Genomic DNA, 20801 nt, shown 5'->3' on the forward strand with positions numbered 1-20801 from the left:
CGTGCATTTGGGTTAGCAAAAAAACACAAGTGTGCGTATAGTCAAGATCCTCTTGACCAGAGGTAGCCTCTAATGCCATTATAGATGTCCAGTGCCTCACCAGACTGCCCGCTGATAAAATGTGCAACTGTAGCAGTTTTTATGGATAATGAAACAAATGGCAAGACACGATTTTATTTAGTCTGCATGCTGAATGAGTATTTTATTCATAACCAGTTTATAAAAATAAAATACAAAATAATTTTAAACGAACAGAAAAAACACTGTACAAGGCATTGATATGGTACAAATGAAAAATAAACATAAATAATTACAGTTATGTACAATGCAAAACCTCCCCTTGTTACATTCTTTCCTCGTGACTGTACATTTACATTTCAAAACAATTACATTGCAACACAACACTATAATGTGAACGATTAATAAATGTCCAAAGTTCATACTGGTGAAGGGCACGAATAGTGTGTGGTGGTCATTTTAACAATAACTCATATAAATAATTATATTTTAAGCAGATAAGTAATTTTTCAGTAACTATCTTCGAACGCTATAACACACAAGGGGGGTGTTGGACGAGTGCACACATTAAAATATGGCCCCTTAACAATGTGATCCTTCTGTTCATTAGGCTTTAAAACGAGAGGTGTAGTCTACGTTATCCGCAGGCATATGCCGAATTGACCACAAGGATTTCCCGCAAGCCCACTATAAATTAGTTTGAAAGACAACACGGGTGTGGGACATCACGGGGAGGAGGGCTAGGTAAACTGACATTATGCCCGTCACTTCATACCAGACTACACCACTGTTGAAACCAGAGGAAGTCTTCGGTCGTGATCGATCATGATCGGACCACAGATAGACAAGGTATGACACCTTTAAAATCACCAGGCCACGCAATAAGTGACAAATGATAATCTCTTCATAAACATAATACTACTTGCTATACCTCGGTGCAACGCCAACGAGAAATAAAAGAAAAAGAAGCAACTGATTATCTTTTTCCAGCAGCGATGCTGTTGTTACCTCACTCCATTTCATTGAAGCACGTTAGCAAATAAGTTATTAACTTATGAAGGTGATCTTTTAAATAAATATTTTTTACATGTATATATTAAAAGTTTGCAGCAACGTTGTTTCGAAGTTAGTTGCCTTGCTGTACCGAACATAGCGTTTAAAAAGGAGCTCAACACTGATTGAAAGGATTCATGGGAATTCGCAAGCAACTGCTGACGCACCAGCATAACATTCACTTTGCGCTCAAGGATGAAACGCCGCCGAATTTTTTTGTCTCATTTCAAAACCACCTCACAGGTATAACGCCTACCAAGAGTCTAGTCAAACAGACTTCGTACAGACCAAGAGTCTAGTCGAACATACTTCGTGCAGCGGTGCTGAAAACAGCACTTGACACTGCAACGAGCTGAGCCACATACACAGAATCAGGCTCAGTCCTGGTAGTCCACTAGACCCTGGATAATGAGTACTGGCAGGCTTGACTGGCAATAACACGCCTGTCAGAGACCCAACCATACCCCATGACCTCTGACCCCAATCCACATCACTGACCCCTGATACTTCACACACCCAGGACAGCCGACTGGCTAGCTAGCTACACAGTGGAATGGTCCAACGCCGACGCAGTCAAGCCACCCCTAGCTCTAGCAGCAGGGGAGTAGAGGAGATATTAAGGCGTCTCACTGGCTGAACGTTGCCTCAGGATGAGTTGTAGCTGCTCAGGACCAAAGCAGGTATCTGTCCCTCCCACCAGGAGGTACCCACACATCCCTAGAAACACTGCCAATCAAGATGCCCCTTCCATAGCGTGGAACTAATCTCACCAGTGGGAGAACCCACAATTCCAGTAGATGAACCCCTAATTCTAACCTGTAGATTAGAAGAACCTGGGATTCTAGAAAAGCAAGTGAGAATCTATTATTCTAGCGAGCAACTGAGAATCCATTATTGTAGCACAATTCAAACCAGTGGAGAATCCATCAGGGTACTGGTTTCATTATGCAAATACTCATTTGCCCCCGCTTAAATGATCAACTATCTACACGTGCCACTTCATACAAGCCAATCAGTCGTGTAAAACCTCGCAGGACAGTGCATGTGCACAGGTACTCTTTAGGAATGAGCATGTAGAGTTCTGAATAGGAGCCCTGGTCAGGGTCAGGTGGGAGCAGGGCTCATTAGGAGATAGAGCGGAAATCAAAGTATATATTCAAACAAAACAGCACAAAATTAAAAGAAATATCCCTTTGAAACAGCGTTCGTCTCAGGATAGGGGATACATGTGGGGAACTAGTATGCTGCCTGTTTGGTTGGACGGTTTACGTTTTTTTCTCTTTTCTCTGAAGCGCATGCAAACAGTAGTAGTGGAAACAGCGGGAGGTATTTTTACAGTATCTTACAAGCGGAGGAGTGGGGGAGAGAGAGAGGGAGAGTGGGGGAGAGAGGGAGGGTGGGGGAGAGAGAGGTAGGGAGGGAGGTTGGGGAAGGTTTGGGCGAAGGAGTTGGTGATTAGTGAACATGGAAGTCAGTGACGAAAAACAAACCTTGGTTGGTTCTCATAGTGCACAAACATGTGTCATCAACAAACAAACGAACATTTTCTTCTCCTGTATCACGACCAATATAAATGCTTGGATTCAATTGGAAGAATGAAACGTTTTGGAATATAATCCATGATCTTCATATGGCAAACACAATATATGACATTATACACACAATGTTTTGTTGACTACAATTCAGATATTCAAAGTTTCATCTGAATCTTTGTTAGCGACAGAAAATCTAGTTTTATACTTAACATTCCCTTTATTATCAATACGATCGCAGAGAAATCTACTCCTTCCTTTTGGGAGTAAATTCTCTCAAACTATGCATGACAACGTCAATAACATTCCGGTTTCCAGCTCCTCTTTGAAGAAACGATTCTCCATCCGCATGAAGAATAATGTCCTTAAAGCTGGCACAACTGTCTTTTTTGGCTCCCTTTGTGGTTCTCACAAACATACTAGAAAGAGCCAGAAGCTCTCCAGAGTGCCAAGGCACGATGAGAAACGCGTTTGTGTTGATGATCTACACTAACTTACCAAACACTAACTCAGAGTCTTGTATTAACTACTAGTATTTGAAGAGCAGAATTAAGTTCAGTACCATTCACATACGGAACGAAGGAATCATGACCTGAACTTACTCCATGCAGCCATCCGAAGATTCCCCAGACCAACACATGAGGCACCAGAATGTGTGTGTTTGTGTGCGTGTGCACACACTTCACACGCTTGTATAAAAGATCACTTGGATTGATCAGATTCATTGATCGCTTTAGGTCAGTTTTGAGTACACAGTGCCCGACGTTGACGAGTCAGAAATCGAAAGGAAGCGAAAGAGAGGGAACTGTGACCGGGCGTTTTGCTGCTCCCACTAGCTAGACTTTTAATATCGTCAATGTCACCATCAAATACGACTGTACGTTTTGGACACACATTGTGTCCCTGCAGTCCCCAAGATTGTGCCAAGGACAAACTAGGGACAGAAATTCGGAATTAGTGCTTGTCATGTCACCTCTGCGGTAGGCCTATATAGGAGAATTCAGACAGGGGGGCCGCAACTACGTCCGGTACTGCAGGTGTGGACTGCAGATTGGGACCAGCTGACAAAAGGCTTAGAAACCAGAACCAGAACAGGAACCAGGATCCTGGAGGGTACAGCTCTTCATGGCATGACAGACTCTAAGTCTAAACATATAGTTGACTTTTTCGTTTTTTTCCCCCTACTTTAATCCTATAAACTATCCTTTAGGTAAACGGACGTCTCTAAAACATCGCCCGGTGTTTGTATGACAGACGTGAACGCAAACGGGTGAAGATGTGTGAACAATGGCAGAGGGGGACAGTGAAGGGGGACAAAGAGGGAGGGACGGAGATTCTCTTAACTCCGGGGGGGACGGGGGGAGAGGCAACGAGCCTCCTCCTGACGACAGTCCTGATTGTATTCTCGCCCTCCCACCGTCCTCTGCAGCCGGGGGCGGCTGCAGGGCGACTATCTGCTCAGCTTGCCGGAGCACTTCCCCTCGCGGCTGCAGGCCTTGCCCCTGGGGAGGTGGAAGGGCCCGGCGCGAGCCTGCCGGCCGCAGCACGTCTCCTGGTGGTGGGGGTACGTGCGGCGGGGAGGCGGGGAGCCCGAGAAGCTGGGCGGGGAGCGGCTCCGTCCCAGGCAGCCCCCGCCCCCGCCCCCGCCCCGGGGCTCGTGGCGAGAGGGGGAGGAGCTGACCGAGCGCTGCAGGGAGGAGGAGCTACGCGGGGAGGCGCTGGAGCTGCGGTGGTGGTGGTGGTGGTGGTGGGGGGAGTTGGTCAGGCTGCAGATGCCCAGCCGGGAGCCCCCGTGCTGGGCCGCGGAGCGAGCGTGGTGGAGCGGAGAGCTCCGGGCAGAGCCGCCGTGCATCAGCTGGGCCAGGCAGGACAGGAGGTCCGAGTCGCTGTTGCTGCTGGCTCGGATCCGGTAACGACGTCTTGAATAGAGGTGGGGGGGGGAGGAGATGTTATAAGAGTTAGGTAAGTCAGGATCAAGTAAAAATTGATCAACTAAATTAAAGTAAAGCAAAGGAACGCAGATGAATAACGATAAAAATACAAATGACTATAATACAATGACGATCAATCAAAACGAGTCAGATCAAGTTTCGATATGCCGAGTGAAGAAGGCTAGAGACATAAATGAATAGAAGTGAAGTTGCCACAAAAGGTAATGTGTTAAGAAAAGAAGAAAGGGATTGACTGTATTGGGACACTCACCTGCCTTCCACTGCAGGGCGACTGGGGGGTTTGCCCGGGGGGGGTCGGGGCAGGAACTGGGCGGCCAGCTGCTCAGAGGTGGGGGTGGGGTTCACGGGCCGGGGGATCCTGCTCCGGCGGGACAGGGGGCTGGAGGAGGAGGAGAGGGAGGGGCCCTCGTCGCCCTGGCGGTCGGAGCCCAGGAGAGAGTCCTCGTCCTGGGACCGGTCGGAGGCGGAGGACAGGGGGTCCCGGGGGAGCGCGGAGGCGGCGGCGGCGATGGGCCGGCGGTCCAGCGACAGGGAGGGCGAGGCTGCGGGGGAGGAGCCCTGGTGGCTGGCCCTCTTCTGGAGCAGCTTCTCCTTGGCGGAGCCGGGGGGCGGCGCCTCCAGGAGGCTGGCGGGCTCCAGGACGGGGATGCGGCTCAGCCTGCGGGCGGGGTCCCTGCGGGGCGCGGCGGGGGAGGCCCCGCCACCGGGATGGGGGTCGCCACCCACACCGGCGTCCCCCTCCTCCCTCGGCGTGTGCTGCTTCTGGGGCTCCCTGGGTCCACCCTCCCCAGGGTCCGGCACCGCGGGGCAGGCCGCCGGGGGGCTGCCGGGGGGGGAGAGGAGGCCGTTGACCAGCACTGGGCTGTGGGCCGAGCGGGGGGACGCAGGGGAGGACGCCCTGCCTGGCGCGGGGCTTTGGGCTCTGGCGTGGCTGTCCCCGTCCACAAGCGTCTCCACCGGGGGGGCGTCCGGGGCGGGCCCGCGCTCCTCGGGGGAGTGGAGGTCGGCGGAGGGGTCCGGAGGCGGAGCCTCCGTCTCACGCCTCTCCAGCAGGAGGCACTGTGGGGCGCTGTCTGAGACAGACTGGGAGGACAGGCCAGAGGGCTTCTGGGCCGTCAACTACAGAAAGGAGGAGAAGAGGCAAAATGGGAGAGAGTGATGAAATGAGTATATAAGAGAGAGAGAGAGAGAGAGAGAGAGAGAGAGGGAGAGAGGATGAAGATGGCAAAAGATAAGATCACAGCAATAATATGTAAAGTGCTTCCGTAGTAGAAAACTGCCGAGGCAGCAGCGGTCATGTGAGGACATAACCAGTAGATGACTGGAGAGAGAGATGGATGACGGTCGATGGCCAAGTGTAGCTTGCTGAAAGCACCGGAACAGAAAGCAGGGCAAGGCAAAAGCAGCAAAGGTGAGAGAGGGAAGAGAGAGAGAGAGAGAGAGGGAAGAGAGAGAAAAAATTAAAAGAAAGGAGGAGGAGGCTGCGAGGAGCGAGAGCACAAGCCAAAACACACCCAACAAAAAGACCTCAGCAGTCATGACATTCCAAAAACACATGCCACCGTCACCATGACGACGGCAAGCGTCTGAGCATGGGCCATCCTGCGCCTCGACAACCCAACAAACAACATGGAACATCGAATTGAAAATAGATGACCCAACTTAAACAAAACGTTTACAACAAAAAGAGAGAGAAAGGAATATCCAAATGACGGAAGCGAGAGGTGTCGGAGGCATGGTTCGCGTGTTGGGTAAGGGGGTGGGGTGTGGGGCGGCGAGGGGTTGAGAGGTCAGGGGTCAAGGGTCGGAGGGGAGCGGCGGAGGGGGGGCTTGGCCGGGGGTTCACCTGCTGCAGCTGGGCCCGTGTGATGCGTATGACAGAGGGGAACTTGGCGTTGGCAGCGCCCGCCGGGATGGCGGGCAGCTTCCTGTGTCCGGGCGAGCGCGTGCGGGGGAGAGGAGCGGGCGGGAGGGAGACGCGGCAGCAGGAGGAGGAGGTGGTGGTGGTGGGGGGGTGATGGAGGTGCGCCTGGTGCTGGTCCACCGACTGGCTCCGCATCATCCCCGGGGGGTGGCGCTGGTGCAGGGGGTCCGACAGGGTGGTCAGGAGGGTGTGAGGGCTGGGGGAGCGCAGGAGCAGGGGGCTGCTCGTCCGGACCAACAACTCCTCGGGCAGGGAAAGAGGAGAGGTGGGAAACTAAGAGGGAGGGGGGAGGAAGAGATAGGAGAGAGAGAGAGAGAGATAGGAGAGAGAGAGAGAGAGAGAGAGAGAGAGAGAGAGAGAGAGAGAGAGAGAGAGAGAGAGAGAGAGAGAGAGAGAGAGAGAGAGAGAGAGAGAGAGAGGAGAGAGAGAGAGAGAGAAAAGAGAGGAGGGTGAGGAGGGAGAGGAGGGGGGGAGAGGACGGGCAGATAGGAGATAGAGAGAAGAGAGGACAGAGTTTGAGAGGGGGTGAGGGGAGGAGGAAGGTGAGGGGTATAGCAGAGTATGTTTACAACTGTGAGGGACTGGGCTGGAGGTGAAGGGAGAATGACCCCCCCCCCTCCTAAAGCAGCAGTGCTGGTAGTGCTGGTGTCGTCAGTACCGGAGACGATGACAGGGCCATGTGCTCAAATCAAAGCCAAGCTTAAAAAATATATATATACAAAGGCATCAGCAAAGAAGGCGGCTGTAAAACTGTGGATGGGAGAGCGCAACTGAAACGCTCGCAGTCAGGCTGGGAGCCGGTCATCCCCGGCTTCCCCCTCTGAAGCCTGCGCAAGCCAGGGAAGCAGCAAGCAAACACAAAGGCGCCTTCCTTCTAGACTGTTCCACCACTGCGCCGGCCCCCACAGCCCGTCATGGGGCCCCCCTGTGAGGAGTCGTGCTCCAGGTGCCTTACCTGTGTGAGCACCCCCTCTGCCAGGGCCTCGGCAGGGCTGGTGGGGGTGACGGCGGGCAGGTGTCCCGCGGCTCCCACGCTCAGCTCCAGCCTGTCCACCCTGGGGCCCCCGCCTCTGGTGCACCCCGGGCTGGTGCCGCCCCTCTCTGCCCCCGGGGAGGCCTGGTCCTCAGGCTGGAGCACCTCCAGCTCCTCCTCCTCCTCCGAGGGGCTTGAGGTGGCTTTGGCCCCTGGGGAGGCCCCTGGGCGCTCCACCAGCACCCAGGAGCCCCGGGAGTCGCCCTCCTGCTGGGCGGAGCTGAGGTTGAGGGCCACGAAGCCGTCGCCCTGCTCCGGGGAGCCGGGGGACGGGGGCTTGGGGGAGCCGGCGCCAGACAGGAACTCCTCGTCGTAGTGCCACACCCTTTCGGGTCGCTCTCCACCAATGGCAGCCTGGCCCTGGGCCCCCTCCGCCCCGGGCCCTGGTCCTGGCTCCCGGTCCTCCAACTGCTTCCCTGAGCTGCTCACACACACACACACACGGAGACAGCGTGGTTAGTCTACCTGAGGCGTGTGGATGGCGTGGTGCGATGGAGAGACCCGAGGAGGGGAGGGGAGCAGAGGCACTGACCAGGCCCCCATGAAGCGCTCGGGGCTGGGCTTGGACTCCAGGGTCATCCTGCGCTCCATCTCAAAGCTCAGAATGTTGCGGAGCTTCTTGAAGCGGTCCGAGGCCGCCGCCACGTCCGAGTGGCCCTTGACAGGGGAGCCCAGGCTGGGCCCCGCGAACGGGCTCTGGGGCCCCTGGTTGTTGCTGTGCTCGTCGTCGGTGCCAGCCTGCGGGGACACAGGGACACGTTTAAGGCCGTGTCAGTGACGGGGAAACAAACAGCCGTGGCGTTTCAACTTTGACCTTGGTCTGCCGCGGGCCTTTCAAAAGCACAGCCAATGAGATAACAGCTGTTGGTGACGTGGTCAAGTAAGTAAGTAAGTAAGACTTTATTTATATAGCACATTTCATACAAGAATTGTAGCTCAAGGTGCTTTACATAAAATAAATAAAAACAATAATAGAAGTGACAAAAGTAATAATTAAAATAGCAAATCTATAAGAACAATAATATAACTAAAAAAAGTAGTAAAACCCTTTTGAGATCAAATTACTTAAATGCTTCGGTAAAAAGGTAGGTTTAAAGCTGCTTTAAAAAAATGTCTAGCGTGTTTGCTTCCCTAATATTTATGGGTAATTTGTTCCATTGTTTTGGGGCGTAATTGACAAAGGCCGAATCACCATGAATCACCCGAATCACCTTATGACTGCTTCCGGTGACCTCAAATAGGCCTGCATTTGATAATCGCAGTGTTCTAGATAGTGTTAGCTCAGCTGTTTGTGTATGTTGCTACGCAGCACACCGACTGTCTGCTCCCCACCTTGAGGTGAGCCCACAGCACATGTCTTATCACGTGTTCCCGGCTGTAGAGAACACTCGGAGGAAGTGCGGGATCGATGAAACAGATGTAGGTGCGTGTCTGAATGGGTGTGTGTGTGTGCGGCCTACCTTCCAGACAGCTGATCGGACGCGGTTGCGGTTGCGGTCCAGCTCCTCCCAGACATCCGTCTCCTGGACGCGGTGAGGGTGGAGCGGCGACCCCGGGAGGCGCTCCGGGGGAACGTTGTTCTCCCCGTCGCTCAGCTGCTCGTCCTGCAGGACCTCCTCCGTGTTCTCCCTCAGGAGGTCCCCCGGGATGAGGGAGGCGTTGGCCATGCTGGGGACGCACAATCAGCATCATCATCATCATCATCATCGTCCTTATTGTCATCATGATAATTGTCATCGTTATTCTTGTCCTGATCTTGATCATGTTAACCAGGATCTCCATGGTCATCGTGATCAGTCATCGTCACCGTTGTCACAATCGTCATCTTTTCTTCAAATACATTTTCTGCCTGGGAGATGTAGAGGAGGGGAGAGGCATGCAGGAAATGACCGGGGTCGGATTCGAACCCGGGCTCCTGCGCTAAGGCCTCGGCCTATGTGGCACGCACACTTGACCTGGGGAGTCCTCACATCTCCATCAGTCTCCAAATGTCAACGTTTAGTTTAGCTGAGGAGTGTTGGTTCTTATCCTACATTTACATTGAGTCATTTAGCAGACGCTCTTATCCAGAGTGACTTACAGTAAGTACAGGGACATTCCCCCCGAGGCAAGTAGGGTGAAGTCCCTTGCCCGAGGACACACCGTCATTTGACACGACCGGGAATCGAACTAGCAACCTTTAGATGACTAGCCCGACTCCTTCACCGCTCAGCTACCTGACTCCCTGTCACCTGACTCCCTATCACCTGACTCCCTGTCACCTGACTCCCTGTCACCTGACTCCCTATCACCTGACTCCCTGTCACCTGACTCCCTGTCACCTGACTCCCTGTCACCTGACTCCCTATCACCTGACTCCCTGTCACCTGACTCCCTATCACCTGACTCCCTATCACCTGACTCCCTCAGCGCCGTCAACGTCCAGTTCAGAGTACGAGGGGCGGCCGCCCTACCCCATGTGAGCCGGAGTGAGCCGGGTGTGGTGCTGCGGCGTGGTGGCCGCGGCGCTGATGGTGAGGGTGCCGTCCGAGCCTGTCCTCTCCCAGTCATACGGGTCGTTCTCCACCACGTTGTACGTCTTCATGCTACTGTCGAACACCGACATCAGCAGCTGCAACAGAGGGGAACAGTCACCTCGCGCTTTTGGGGGTCGCGGACGAGCGCAAGGTCGATTGGGTCTCCTTCGAGATAGCGATGACGGCGCACAAAAGGCAAAGAAGCATAGGGGAAGATTTTGATAAATCCCTGAGTCGCGAAAAAAAAAGCAAAAAGACGTTAGGAAGGCAATATATAGAGCTAAATATAGAAAGGCTTGCGGGCATTCTAGAGATGACCAACAGTTCTGCGGACACTCGACAGCCTCTGGAGACGAGAGAGACTTCTGTAGGCAACGAGAGATTTCGGCAGACAATCAGAAGGTCCATTCCGCAAACGTTTGAAAGGGATTCAGACCGTAGATTCAGCAGTCAGTGTCAAACAAACATTTGCTTTGAACACACACAGAGATGTCCTATCCTGGTGACGGCGTCTAGCAGTGACGGTGTCTGGCAGCTAAACGGCAGTGCTAAAGAGATGCCTTTGCCGTTTACCTGATAGTCCGGCTTGGTGAAGTAGTCGAGACTGGAGATGTGATCCAGGAACACGCTGAACTCTGCTGGAAGGTGCTTCAGCATCAAACGATGGTCATAGGTGTCCTTCAGCTTCCCCACATGCTCCTGGAGGAACCACACACACACACACACACACACACACCCATGTCTCTACTCCTCGCTCAAAAGGAAAAAAACTTGCGAGAATGATGATTGGTTGCCAGGGGGGGAACCTCGGGAGGAACACGTACCTTGTCTTTGATCTTTCTCCATGGCAACTGGCCGACCATGAACTCCACCAGCATGTAGAAGAGGGACCAGAGGTCGTCATGGCGACCCATTTCCTGTGGCACGAGACCAGCAGTTAGGCTAGCGTGTTAGCGCAGGGCAGAGGGGTTGTCCAGGGCAGAGTGTTAAGGAGGGAGACTCACCTTGTTCTTGTGTGCGTTGACCGAAGCGTAGCGGACAGTCCCCCTGAAGCCTGCCACGGGCCGAGGCTGAGGAACACACACACGGCACAACGACAGCGCTGAGTCAGCATCCCCCCCCTTACTGGCGACACACACACCTTGAAGACAGCTTCACCCACCATCCCCCCCTCCCCTCACCACCATGCCCCCTCCCCCCACCACCATCCCCCCCACCACCATCCCCCCCACCACCATCCCCCCCTCCCCTCACCACCATCCCCCCCTCCCCTCACCACCATGCCCCCCCTCCCCCCACCACCATCCCCCCCACCACCATCCCCCCCTCCCCTCACCACCATCCCCCCCTCCCCTCACCACCATCCCCCCCTCCCCCATCCCCCCCACCACCATCCCCCCCTCCCCCCACCACCATCCCCCCCACCACCATCCCCCCCTCCCCTCACCACCATGCCCCCCCTCCCCCCACCACCATCCCCCCCACCACCATCCCCCCCTCCCCCCACCACCATCCCCCCCACCACCATCCCCCCCCTCCCCCCACCACCATCCCCCCCACCACCATGCCCCCCCTCCCCCCACCACCATCCCCCCCACCACCATCCCCCCCACCACCATCCCCCCCCTCCCCCCACTCGGTGGACACTCACAGGCCGGACCTCCTGACAGGAGTTGGTGAACTGGCGGGCCAGGCCGAAGTCCAGCATGTAGCAGGTGCGACAGGTGCTGGGGAACCGGCCCATGGCGAAGTTAGACTGAGGGAAGGACGACGAGGACGACAACAAAATGAAACAACAGTGTGCTCGATTTCAAATGCCATCATGCCCATGTGACCCACGCAATATTACAGATAGGACTCTTTCTCGACATAGTCGTCCTTTTCTGAAACATTTTCCTGTCAGACAGGACATCGCGTTTCATCCGGTTCACTTACATTTAGTCATTTAGCAGACGCTCTTATCCAGAGCGACTTACAGTAAGTACAGGGACATTCCCCCCGAGGCAAGTAGGGTGAAGTGCCTTGCCCAAGGACACAACGTCATTTGGCACGGCCGGGAATCGATCTGGCGACCTTCAGATTACCAGCCCGATTCCCTCACCGTTCAGCCACCTGACCCCCTGACTTCATGAGGCCGTTTCCCTGTCGGCGTCTCACCGGTTTGATGTCCCGGTGCAGGAAGCCCACAGAGTGGATGCTCTCCACCGCGTCCAGGATCTGGCGGCCCAGACGCAGCGTGGTGCTGACCGTGAACGTGCCGCGGCTCATGCTCCTGCGCAGGTCCGCCAGGTTGCGACCCTGAAACGCACGCCCCACACGTGAACGCGGGCACAGAGGTGACCGGGAGAAATGGCGAGACTGAACCGTTCATCTGGTGTTTATCGTGAAAAGTGGTGAGTGGCAGTTTTTCCTTAGTTTTTACATTTTGTGCATCAAATACTGCATACGAGTACAAACTCGCAGCCTAAGAGTGTGGATGAGGGCGTGGATGAGGCGAAGCTGATCTCCTCTCAGCCGTACCTGCAACTCCATCACCACGTAGTTGAAGCGGTCGTTGCGGCCACATCCCACAAAGCGGCACACGTGGTCCTTACCTGGAGAGAAGGAGAGAGGAGGGGTGAGAGACAAGAGAGAAGGGAGAGAGAGGAAAGAGAGATCAATGGTGAAAGAGAGAGAGAGAGAGAGAGAGAGAGAGAGAGAGAGAGAGAGAGAGAGAGAGAGAGAGAGAGAGAAGAGAGAGAGACAGAGAGAGAGGGAGACGTTTAAGGAAGTGATGCAGCAGATTCCTTGTCTCGGGTACTTCAGACAGCATGTATGGTTCAGCATTAGGGTTGGGTATCGTTTGGGTTTTTAAGATACCGGTGCCAAATCCCAAACAGTTCCGGTGCTTAAACGGTGCGATAAAAATGATACTTAAACCGCTACTTCAAAAAAGAGCCACAAAACAACGGTGGATCACATAAAAAGGAATCTCAGTCGGGAAATAATTGTTTTGATTATTCTGACTATGTGTGGTGATGGTGCTTCTTACGTCTGTTTCGGAGCACCGGAGGGAAAATATTTCAATTGACAGCTCAGGCATTTAGGTAGCACCGAAACGAGGCAACGAAATCTGCGTTCTGATTCGGTCCGGTACAAACCGGTCATATAGGTACCGGTGCCATATTAGCGCTGAGTTTTGGTATCCAACCCTATTAGCATGTCTCTTTCCTGTCCTGTCTCTGTGCTTCACACCAGCGCCCCTCTCCTCCACAACCCTCCCTTCTCCTCCACAACCCTCCCTTCACCTCTCCCTCCCTCCACCTCTCCTACCTTCCCCTCCTCCCTCAAGCCCAGCACGCACACAGTGTGACTGCCCGTGGATCTTCTGATTTACAGTGTGTGACAGCTAGTGTGTGTGTGTGTGCATGTGTGTGTGCGTGTGTACTGGTAGCTCAGGGGACTCTGCTCACCAGCAGCCAGACCACTGCCACGCCCTAGAGCCCTTCAGCACACTGCACCCTCAGAGCAGGGAGACCCCCTGACCCTCCTCCACTGGGGTGTGTGTGTGTGTGTGTGTGTGTGGTGCAGTAGCAGCAGCAGTGGGGGGGGGGGGGGGATTGGGGGGTGGGGGGGGGGGGGCTTGAGGGTTGCTGTTTGGTGGGGGTGGGGGGGTGGGTCATCTGGTGTCCTGTTACAGCCTTCTTCCCTCAGGAAACCACTGAACAGTATTATCGTGCAGCTCTCCATTAGGACACATGATCCAGCCCATTGATTTTCCCTCAAGAGGAGGCCCAGACTGGCAGCAGAGCAGCACAGGAAGGCAGGATGAGAGGGAGAGAGAGAGGAAAAAGAAAGCAAAGAAAACAAAATGTCCCCGAAGGATCTCTCCTATTTGCAGAGTTGGGTTTGAATCGAGTGGAAGGAACACACACTTAAATGGAACTAATGCTCAATGGCACTAAGAAAGGAATAGTATTTTTGTGTTCATTCTCTTAATACTAGCCAATGAGCCTTTTTCAATACCATAGGGTTAGCTAGGGCTTTAGAAAGGTTCTCTCTCTCTCCTCCCCTCACAAACTCCATCCTCTCTATCTCGTATCTCCCCCTCCTCTCCCCCCCATCCCTCCTCTCCCCCCATCCCTCCCTCCCCCTCTCTCTCCCTCTCAGGCTGAAGAATGGCCTCTCTCTCTCAGGTATTTCTCACTATGCTGGCCAATTGCTGGTTTCTCTTTGCTGATCAATGCTGGTATCTCTAAAGGGCTGTGTTGGTATCTTGAATGGTGTCTCTAATAGTGTCTCTGCTGGTTTCTCTGTTTGGCTGTGCTAGTGTCTCTAAAGGGCTGTTGCGGTGTTTCAGCTGGTGTCCTAATACTGTCTCTACTAGTGTCTCAAAAGGGCTGTGCTGATATATCTGCTGGTGTCTCTAATAGTGTCCCTGCTGGTGTCTGTTCTGGTGTCTCTGCTGGTGTCTCTGCTGGTGTCAGTTCTGGTGTCTCTGCTGGTGTCTGTTCTGGTCTCTGTTCCGGTGTCCCTGCTGGTGTCAGTTCTGGTGTCTCTGCTGGTGTCTCTGCTGGTGTCTGTTCTGGTGTCAGTTCTGGTGTCTCTGCTGGTGTCAGTTCTGGTGTCTCTGCTGGTTTCTCTGCTGGTGTCTCTTACCCTGCAGCTTCTTGAGCACGGCCACCTCCATCTTCAGGACCTGCTTGGGCTGCTGGGCCGACTCCACCTTCAGGGCCACACTGACCCGGGTGAGCAGGTCCAGCGCTTCGTAGATCTCCCCGAAGCCTCCGCCCCCAATCTTCTTCACCTGGAGCAGGACCCCACACACACACACACAGAGACACACACACATGCCAGCCATGTCAGAGTTTACAAGGCACCACACCCGCAAAACAGATGTCAACAGCGTCTTCCTACCCATGTACACAGACACACGTGCACACACACCCACGCTTACAGAGAGGCAAACACACATAGGCGCGTGCGATCTTGTGCATCGCCTTAGCGGCTCAGGCGGCGGGATTAGCGGCGCTACACATTGCGTAAGACACCTCCTCAGTCAGAGAGCAGGAGGAGGGAGGGAGAATCCCTCAGGGAAAGAACACGCGGGGGGGGGGGGAGACAGGAGGAGTGAGGGAGACAAAGAGGAGGAGGAGGGATTGGGAAAGTCTCTAGAGGACAGGCCTGGAGCCCATAGCAAGCTGCAAATAGCTCCACTGCTATTTTAAGAACCTGCTATCTTAGCACCATTTCCTCGCACAGGGACACTGACCCCAAACTGTCGCCCGGTACGGCACCGGTGAGGTGAGGACGGAGGAGACGGCGCCTCGAGGAGAACGCGGCCGTGACGGCGGAGGGGCGGCTCCGTGGACGGACGCGCCGCCACCGAACCAAACACTCACCACTTTCCATCGCTCCTTGACCAGGACGAGCACGCTGAGAATGTCCGCTTGTTCCGCGGCACCGCTCATCCCTCCGGTGGACCTCTCCGAGTGCTGCAACGGCCCGCCTCACACTGGGCCGGGCATCTGGACCCTGCTGAGCCCTGGACGGGGCCAGGGGGAAGGGGTGGAAGAGAGGGGTGGAAGAGAGGGGGAGTGAGAGGGGGGTGGAAGAGAGGGGGAGTGAGAGGGGGGTGGAAGAGAGGGAGAGTGAGTGAGAGGGGGGTGGAAGAGAGGGAGAGTGAGAGGGGGGTGGAAGAGAGGGAGAGGGAAAGTGAGAGGGGGGTGGAAGAGAGGGGGAGTGAGAGGGGGGTGGAAGAGAGGGAGAGGGAGAGTGAGAGGGGGGTGGAAGAGAGGGAGAGGGAAAGTGAGAGGGGGGTGGAAGAGAGGGGGAGTGAGAGGGGGGTGGAAGAGAGGGAGAGGGAGAGTGAGAGGGGGGTGGAAGAGAGGGAGAGGGAAAGTGAGAGGGGGGTGGAAGAGAGGGGGAGTGAGAGGGGGGTGGAAGAGAGGGAGAGGGAGAGTGAGAGGGGGGTGGAAGAGAGGGAGAGTGAGTGAGAGGGGGGTGGAAGAAAGGGAGAGTGAGAGGGGGGTGGAAGAGAGGGAAAGTGAGAGTGAGAGGGGGTGGAAGAGAGGGGGAGTGAGAGGGGGGTGGAAGAGAGGGAGAGTGAGTGAGAGGGGGGTGGAAGAGAGGGAGAGTGAGAGGGGGGTGGAAGAGAGGGAGAGGGAAAGTGAGAGGGGGGTGGAAGAGAGGGGGAGTGAGAGGGGGGTGGAAGAGAGGGAGAGGGAGAGTGAGAGGGGGGTGGAAGAGAGGGAGAGGGAAAGTGAGAGGGGGGTGGAAGAGAGGGGGAGTGAGAGGGGGGTGGAAGAGAGGGAGAGGGAGAGTGAGAGGGGGGTGGAAGAGAGGGAGAGTGAGTGAGAGGGGGGTGGAAGAAAGGGAGAGTGAGAGGGGGGTGGAAGAGAGGGAGAGTGAGAGTGAGAGGGGGGTGGAAGAGAGGGAGAGTGAGAGTGAGAGGGGGGTGGAAGAGAGGGAGAGTGAGAGGGGGGTGGAAGAGAGGGAGAGTGAGAGGGGGGTGGAAGAGGGAAAGGGGGGAGAGAGAAAATGGAAATAGGAAAGAAAGTGAGAAAAGAGAGGGGAAAGTGGGAGAGGTCGTGAGAATGTGAGCAGAGAGAATGAAAAAGAAAGACAAACAGACAGAGAGTGAGAGAGTGACAAAAGCGGCAGAACGTGGAAAGAGTGGAGAGGAAAAAGAGAGAGAGAGAGGGGGAAAAAATAGATTTATGACATGCATTCATAATCAAAAAGGCATGCCTCCACACTGTGGGGTCCTGGAAAGACAAATGTAGCCTAGCTAGTAAAGATGCATCAGGGAAGCTGGGCTGGTGAAAGCCAACCCTCCTATGTGGATCACAGACAGGGTCTCTGATTCATAGCTTCACCACAGCTGTCACCACACCTGTTGCCCCGGCCGACACATGTTCCCCCCTCCACCCTCCCTTACAACAACACACACTGCGCCACCCGCACGCCCAAAACGAGTCGCTCTCACTTGTCCCAAAACAAGCTCCCTCAAACGTCGACAGGCAGACACATGTGCTGTGGTGATAGTGACCTCATTCTGTAAAAAGAAATCTAACAACAACAACATAGTGGTCATAATATGAATCATCTTCATTTAGCAGATACTTTCATCCAAAAGTGACAAGAGTGAGAATTGATCCTGCAGCCTCAGGACCTTCAGTCACATGCTCTCCCACTAAGATATAGCCATTCCCATAGTCTAGTGGTCAAGGTTGTTGATAACACAACTTCCTCTCGCTGTCCACGATGCGTCTGCTTAGACTATGGTGTTATCCGATACACAGACTCTCTTTAGAATATGTAGGTCTACTGGCCGCTTCTAATCAGACTTATCAAACAGGGAGATGGCAGACTGCTGGTAATGTATTCCTTTCCATGTTCTTTACATTGTGATATAATAAAAAAAGTGACTAAGAGTGACTAATGGGGGGCGGCCTTGTTGGGCATGTGGATGATGCTGGATGATCCATGTACTGTCGATTTGAGTCTAACCTGGGAGGATTCGCTCTGGCCCGCAGCGCCTTCTCTAAAGTTATTATCGTTATATAACCGTCATCTAAGTACTGTGGCAAACAGTTACCACAGATGATCGAGCTCTCACCCTGCTCCACACATACGGCACGCCTGCATCACACTGGCCTGCCTCGAACACACTGCCCTGCCTCGAACATACTGCCTCCGGCACACTGCCCTGCCTCTAGTGCCCTGCCTCTAGCACACTAGCCTGCCTCAATCACATTTCTGCTTCGACAACACTGCCCTGAGTTCCCTGTCTCGATCAAACTAGTCCATCTCCATCACACGGCCCTACCTTACAGTCCTGCCTCCATCACACTGCCCTGCCTCTCTACAGTCCAGTCTCCATACAAGCCAATCTCCAATGCACTGCCTGCCTCCATCACAAGGCCCTACCTCCTTACAGTCCAGCCTCCATACATCCCCTGCCTCCATTACTCTGCCCTGCCTCCATACAGGCCAGCATCCAACGCACTGGCCTGCCTCCATCACACTGCCCTGCCTCTATACAGTCCAGCCTCTGTTACACTGCCCTGCCTCCATAAAGACCTGCCTCCATGCAAGCCGGCATCCAACACACTGGCCTGCCTCCAAATCACGGGCTCACACGTTGTTGTGCTCGGGCGTTACATAAGCAGGTCTCAGAGCAGCACGACTGGGTTACGGTCACATCCCAGACACACCACGCCAGAACAGACTACCCAGTATGCACTGGGGGCAGAAGAGCATGCTCAGGTCACAGGAAATCAAGACGGTGAAATTGGACTCGAGCACGACGGAGGAGCGGAGTGGCCTTGGCAGTCCGTCCAAGTCGCCTCTAAACTGCAGGGTGGTGACTAGGTGAACTCCGACAACCTCTAAAGGTCAACCGCTCCGGCTAGTCACACGTGCTGGGCCAGCGATAGACTGCATCGAAAGGACAAGAAAGCACAGGAAAGACACATGGTACTAGAGACACGGCGACAGGGGGGGGGGGGGGGGGGGGGGGGGAGATCCCCAAGTCCCCTGAAGGTCACATTTCGAAACAAGCCCTGATTCCACTGAAGTACACTCTGCAGAGAACCTCGGCTCCAAAAATCCCTCAAGGTCACAGACTCTCACCGCCCTGCGGCTTTGTTCCCTCCTCGTCTCCGGAGTGATTCCGGAAGGAGCTGCCAGGGGTTTCAGCCCCCAAGCCCTTTGCTAGCCAAGCTAGCCAGAGCAGCAGGACAGGTGGACCGCTGCCAGGAAGCCCCGAGTCGCTCCGCTCAGCCAGCAGGCTGGTCACACAGTGACTAATCTCACACCTCCTCACAAACACACACACAAGGAAGGCAGCGCTGCCGTCTCCTCCTCCTCCCCGATGTGAACCGTCAATAATACACGCCGACGCCAACAGATTTGATATCCGAAACCAGTCAATATAGCTATGACAATCTCCCGATGATCTCTCTGACCCCTGTGTCTCCATGGCGATGGGCTCATTTTTCCATTTGCTTCCCTCTTGCTGTCCTCTCTTTCTTTTGAGTGAAATGAAAGACAGCATGATAGATTAGCTCTGTCTGGCTCTAATCCTCTGAACTCTACCCATTCATTGACGTAAATTCATTTATTCAGCCTAATAACTCACGCCAGCAGTTAATTTATGTCCCAATGTGCAAACAACTCTTAACACACAGTGAATAAACTACATTAAAGGGTAATATCTTCTCTGTTTACACTAATCGTTGTTGTTACTGGGTGTGCCTCGGGATGAAAGCAGGGTCTGACTAATTTGGCAGCTTCAGTCGGCCCTGGCTGTGTTGATTGCTCTGGAGCCATGCCGTAGTGGGGAGACCCTCCTCCGGCCCTGGGCAACTCAGTAGTCCCGCTACTAGACGGGAGGGCGACTGCATATTGGGATGGACTGTAAACAGTACCACATTCCGTTCCACTATCAGGAGCACTGGTTATCCCACATGTTGACCTCAAAAACTGTGGAAAACCTGTCCTGGTTTGAAATGTGATGCGCACTGGCCATCTTTGAGAAACTGTCAAAAACCTGAGATTAACTTCTCTACTTTGTAAATACTGGTCACCAAATTTACAATTAGACGTACGCACAGGAACGCACACACCTCAGCTAGCTGGCTAATCTTTATGTGATGTAAAGTTAATGTGGTAACACACGGTGCACGGTGTTGTAGAGGATTGGGGTTTCAAGTTTTGGAAAGACAATTAGGTACTATTAGGTTCGATACATAATAAGCAGCCCGCGTCCGATGCAGTTAGCGAACCTGCGTAGCTAGCAAGCGTTGCTACAGCAGATTTACGATGCGCGTACACGCGAATACACACAGGCCACGCTAGCTAGCAAGCTTTCTTTAAGCAACGTTGAGTTGCAGAATGTTAAATAATCATGCATGAATATAAACAACTTGACAGTTGCGCAGCATTGTTTCGTATTTCCTTGACGACAATGTCACGGCGACTGCTGCATCCCTGAATGTTTGTATGATCACACCATCCGCTAGAATGGCTGCTTCTCCCATACCTTGATCCTTCTTCCAATCCTTGCTTGATCCAAAAGGAGCCGGGTGTGGTTACAAAAAATCCTCTACGTTTGTTTTCACGAGGGGCCGTGGCATCAATTGGAATCCCATGGCCGAAATGCTTTCCATGTGCAGCAGGGTTTGTGGTTGTTAATCCGTAAAGAAAAGAAGGCTATTAATGTTTTTTCTCTCTCTTCCCTCGATCGTCCCTTTCTCCTTCTCACTGTCCCCTCAGCATCTCTCGATCGCTGCAGATCCGTGACGTGACTATTCTCTCCGACGATCAGCCTTCCTGCGCGCGCGTGCACGATCCTATCCCCGTCGCAACAGCTCGCTTGTTGAACGCGCTCAGGTTTTTTTTTTTTACAAATAAATACATTGAAAATACAAAAACTCATGCATGTGTACGGACGTGCATGAGTAGTCAAGTTATTGATAATTCATAGAATATAATAAATTCCTAATAATTAACCGCACATAATATTCCCTTGTCAAATAGATGTCAACGAGTTTATTTACCTGTCATAATAATAATACATGTCTAACATATGCGAAAACGTTTCCGTTTCTGTGTTTTTGTTGCGAGAATATGCACTTAAAACTTCAGAAAAACCTTCCTTCTTAGCTTTGCGTTATACAAGCCAATAAATTCAATTATATGTAGACGGTAAGAAGAGGTTGGAGATATTTGATTTGAATTGGGCCATGCATGACACTGCGCATGGGCATTTGGAAGGACCTAGTCGGA

At 53.6% G+C, this 20801-nt stretch overlaps 1 protein-coding gene across 2 annotated transcripts; it reads right to left on the bottom strand.

The window, feature by feature from the left end:
- Positions 1 to 184: 184 nt before the first annotated feature.
- On the bottom strand, positions 185 to 20337 carry ttbk2a (tau tubulin kinase 2a). Of its 2 annotated transcripts, XM_047017971.1 has the most exons (16): positions 20056 to 20337; positions 15410 to 15552; positions 14667 to 14814; positions 12549 to 12622; positions 12186 to 12326; positions 11680 to 11784; positions 11033 to 11098; positions 10853 to 10945; positions 10602 to 10727; positions 9966 to 10123; positions 8973 to 9180; positions 8045 to 8250; positions 7435 to 7933; positions 6402 to 6752; positions 4806 to 5674; positions 185 to 4522 (listed from the first exon to the last, which is right to left on the bottom strand). In XM_047017971.1, the coding sequence occupies exons 2-16, from the start codon at positions 15476 to 15478 to the stop codon at positions 4054 to 4056; spliced, it is 3582 nt and encodes a 1193-aa protein (XP_046873927.1). In that variant the 5' UTR covers positions 15479 to 15552; positions 20056 to 20337; the 3' UTR covers positions 185 to 4053. The 2 variants fall into 2 exon arrangements, with proteins under 2 accessions (XP_046873927.1, XP_046873936.1); XM_047017980.1 differs by lacking the exon at positions 6402 to 6752 and having other exon boundaries at positions 186 to 4522.
- Between the last annotated feature and the right edge of the window lie 464 nt (positions 20338 to 20801).

This window comes from Hypomesus transpacificus, chromosome 3, assembly GCF_021917145.1.
Source record: "Hypomesus transpacificus isolate Combined female chromosome 3, fHypTra1, whole genome shotgun sequence".
In the NCBI taxonomy this organism is placed as follows: domain Eukaryota; kingdom Metazoa; phylum Chordata; class Actinopteri; order Osmeriformes; family Osmeridae; genus Hypomesus; species Hypomesus transpacificus.

What these genes read in the sequence shown, in the direction of transcription:
- ttbk2a (XM_047017971.1), bottom strand. Translation starts at nt 15,478, where the DNA reads ATGAGCGGTGCCGCGGAACAAGCGGACATTCTCAGCGTGCTCGTCCTG. An exon ending in TCAAGGAGCGATGGAAAGTG is followed by an intron (nt 14,815 to 15,409) that starts GTGAGTGTTTGG and finishes GTCCTGCTCCAG; the next exon opens with GTGAAGAAGATTGGGGGCGG. An exon ending in TCAACGCACACAAGAACAAG is followed by an intron (nt 10,946 to 11,032) that starts GTGAGTCTCCCT and finishes CTCGTGCCACAG; the next exon opens with GAAATGGGTCGCCATGACGA.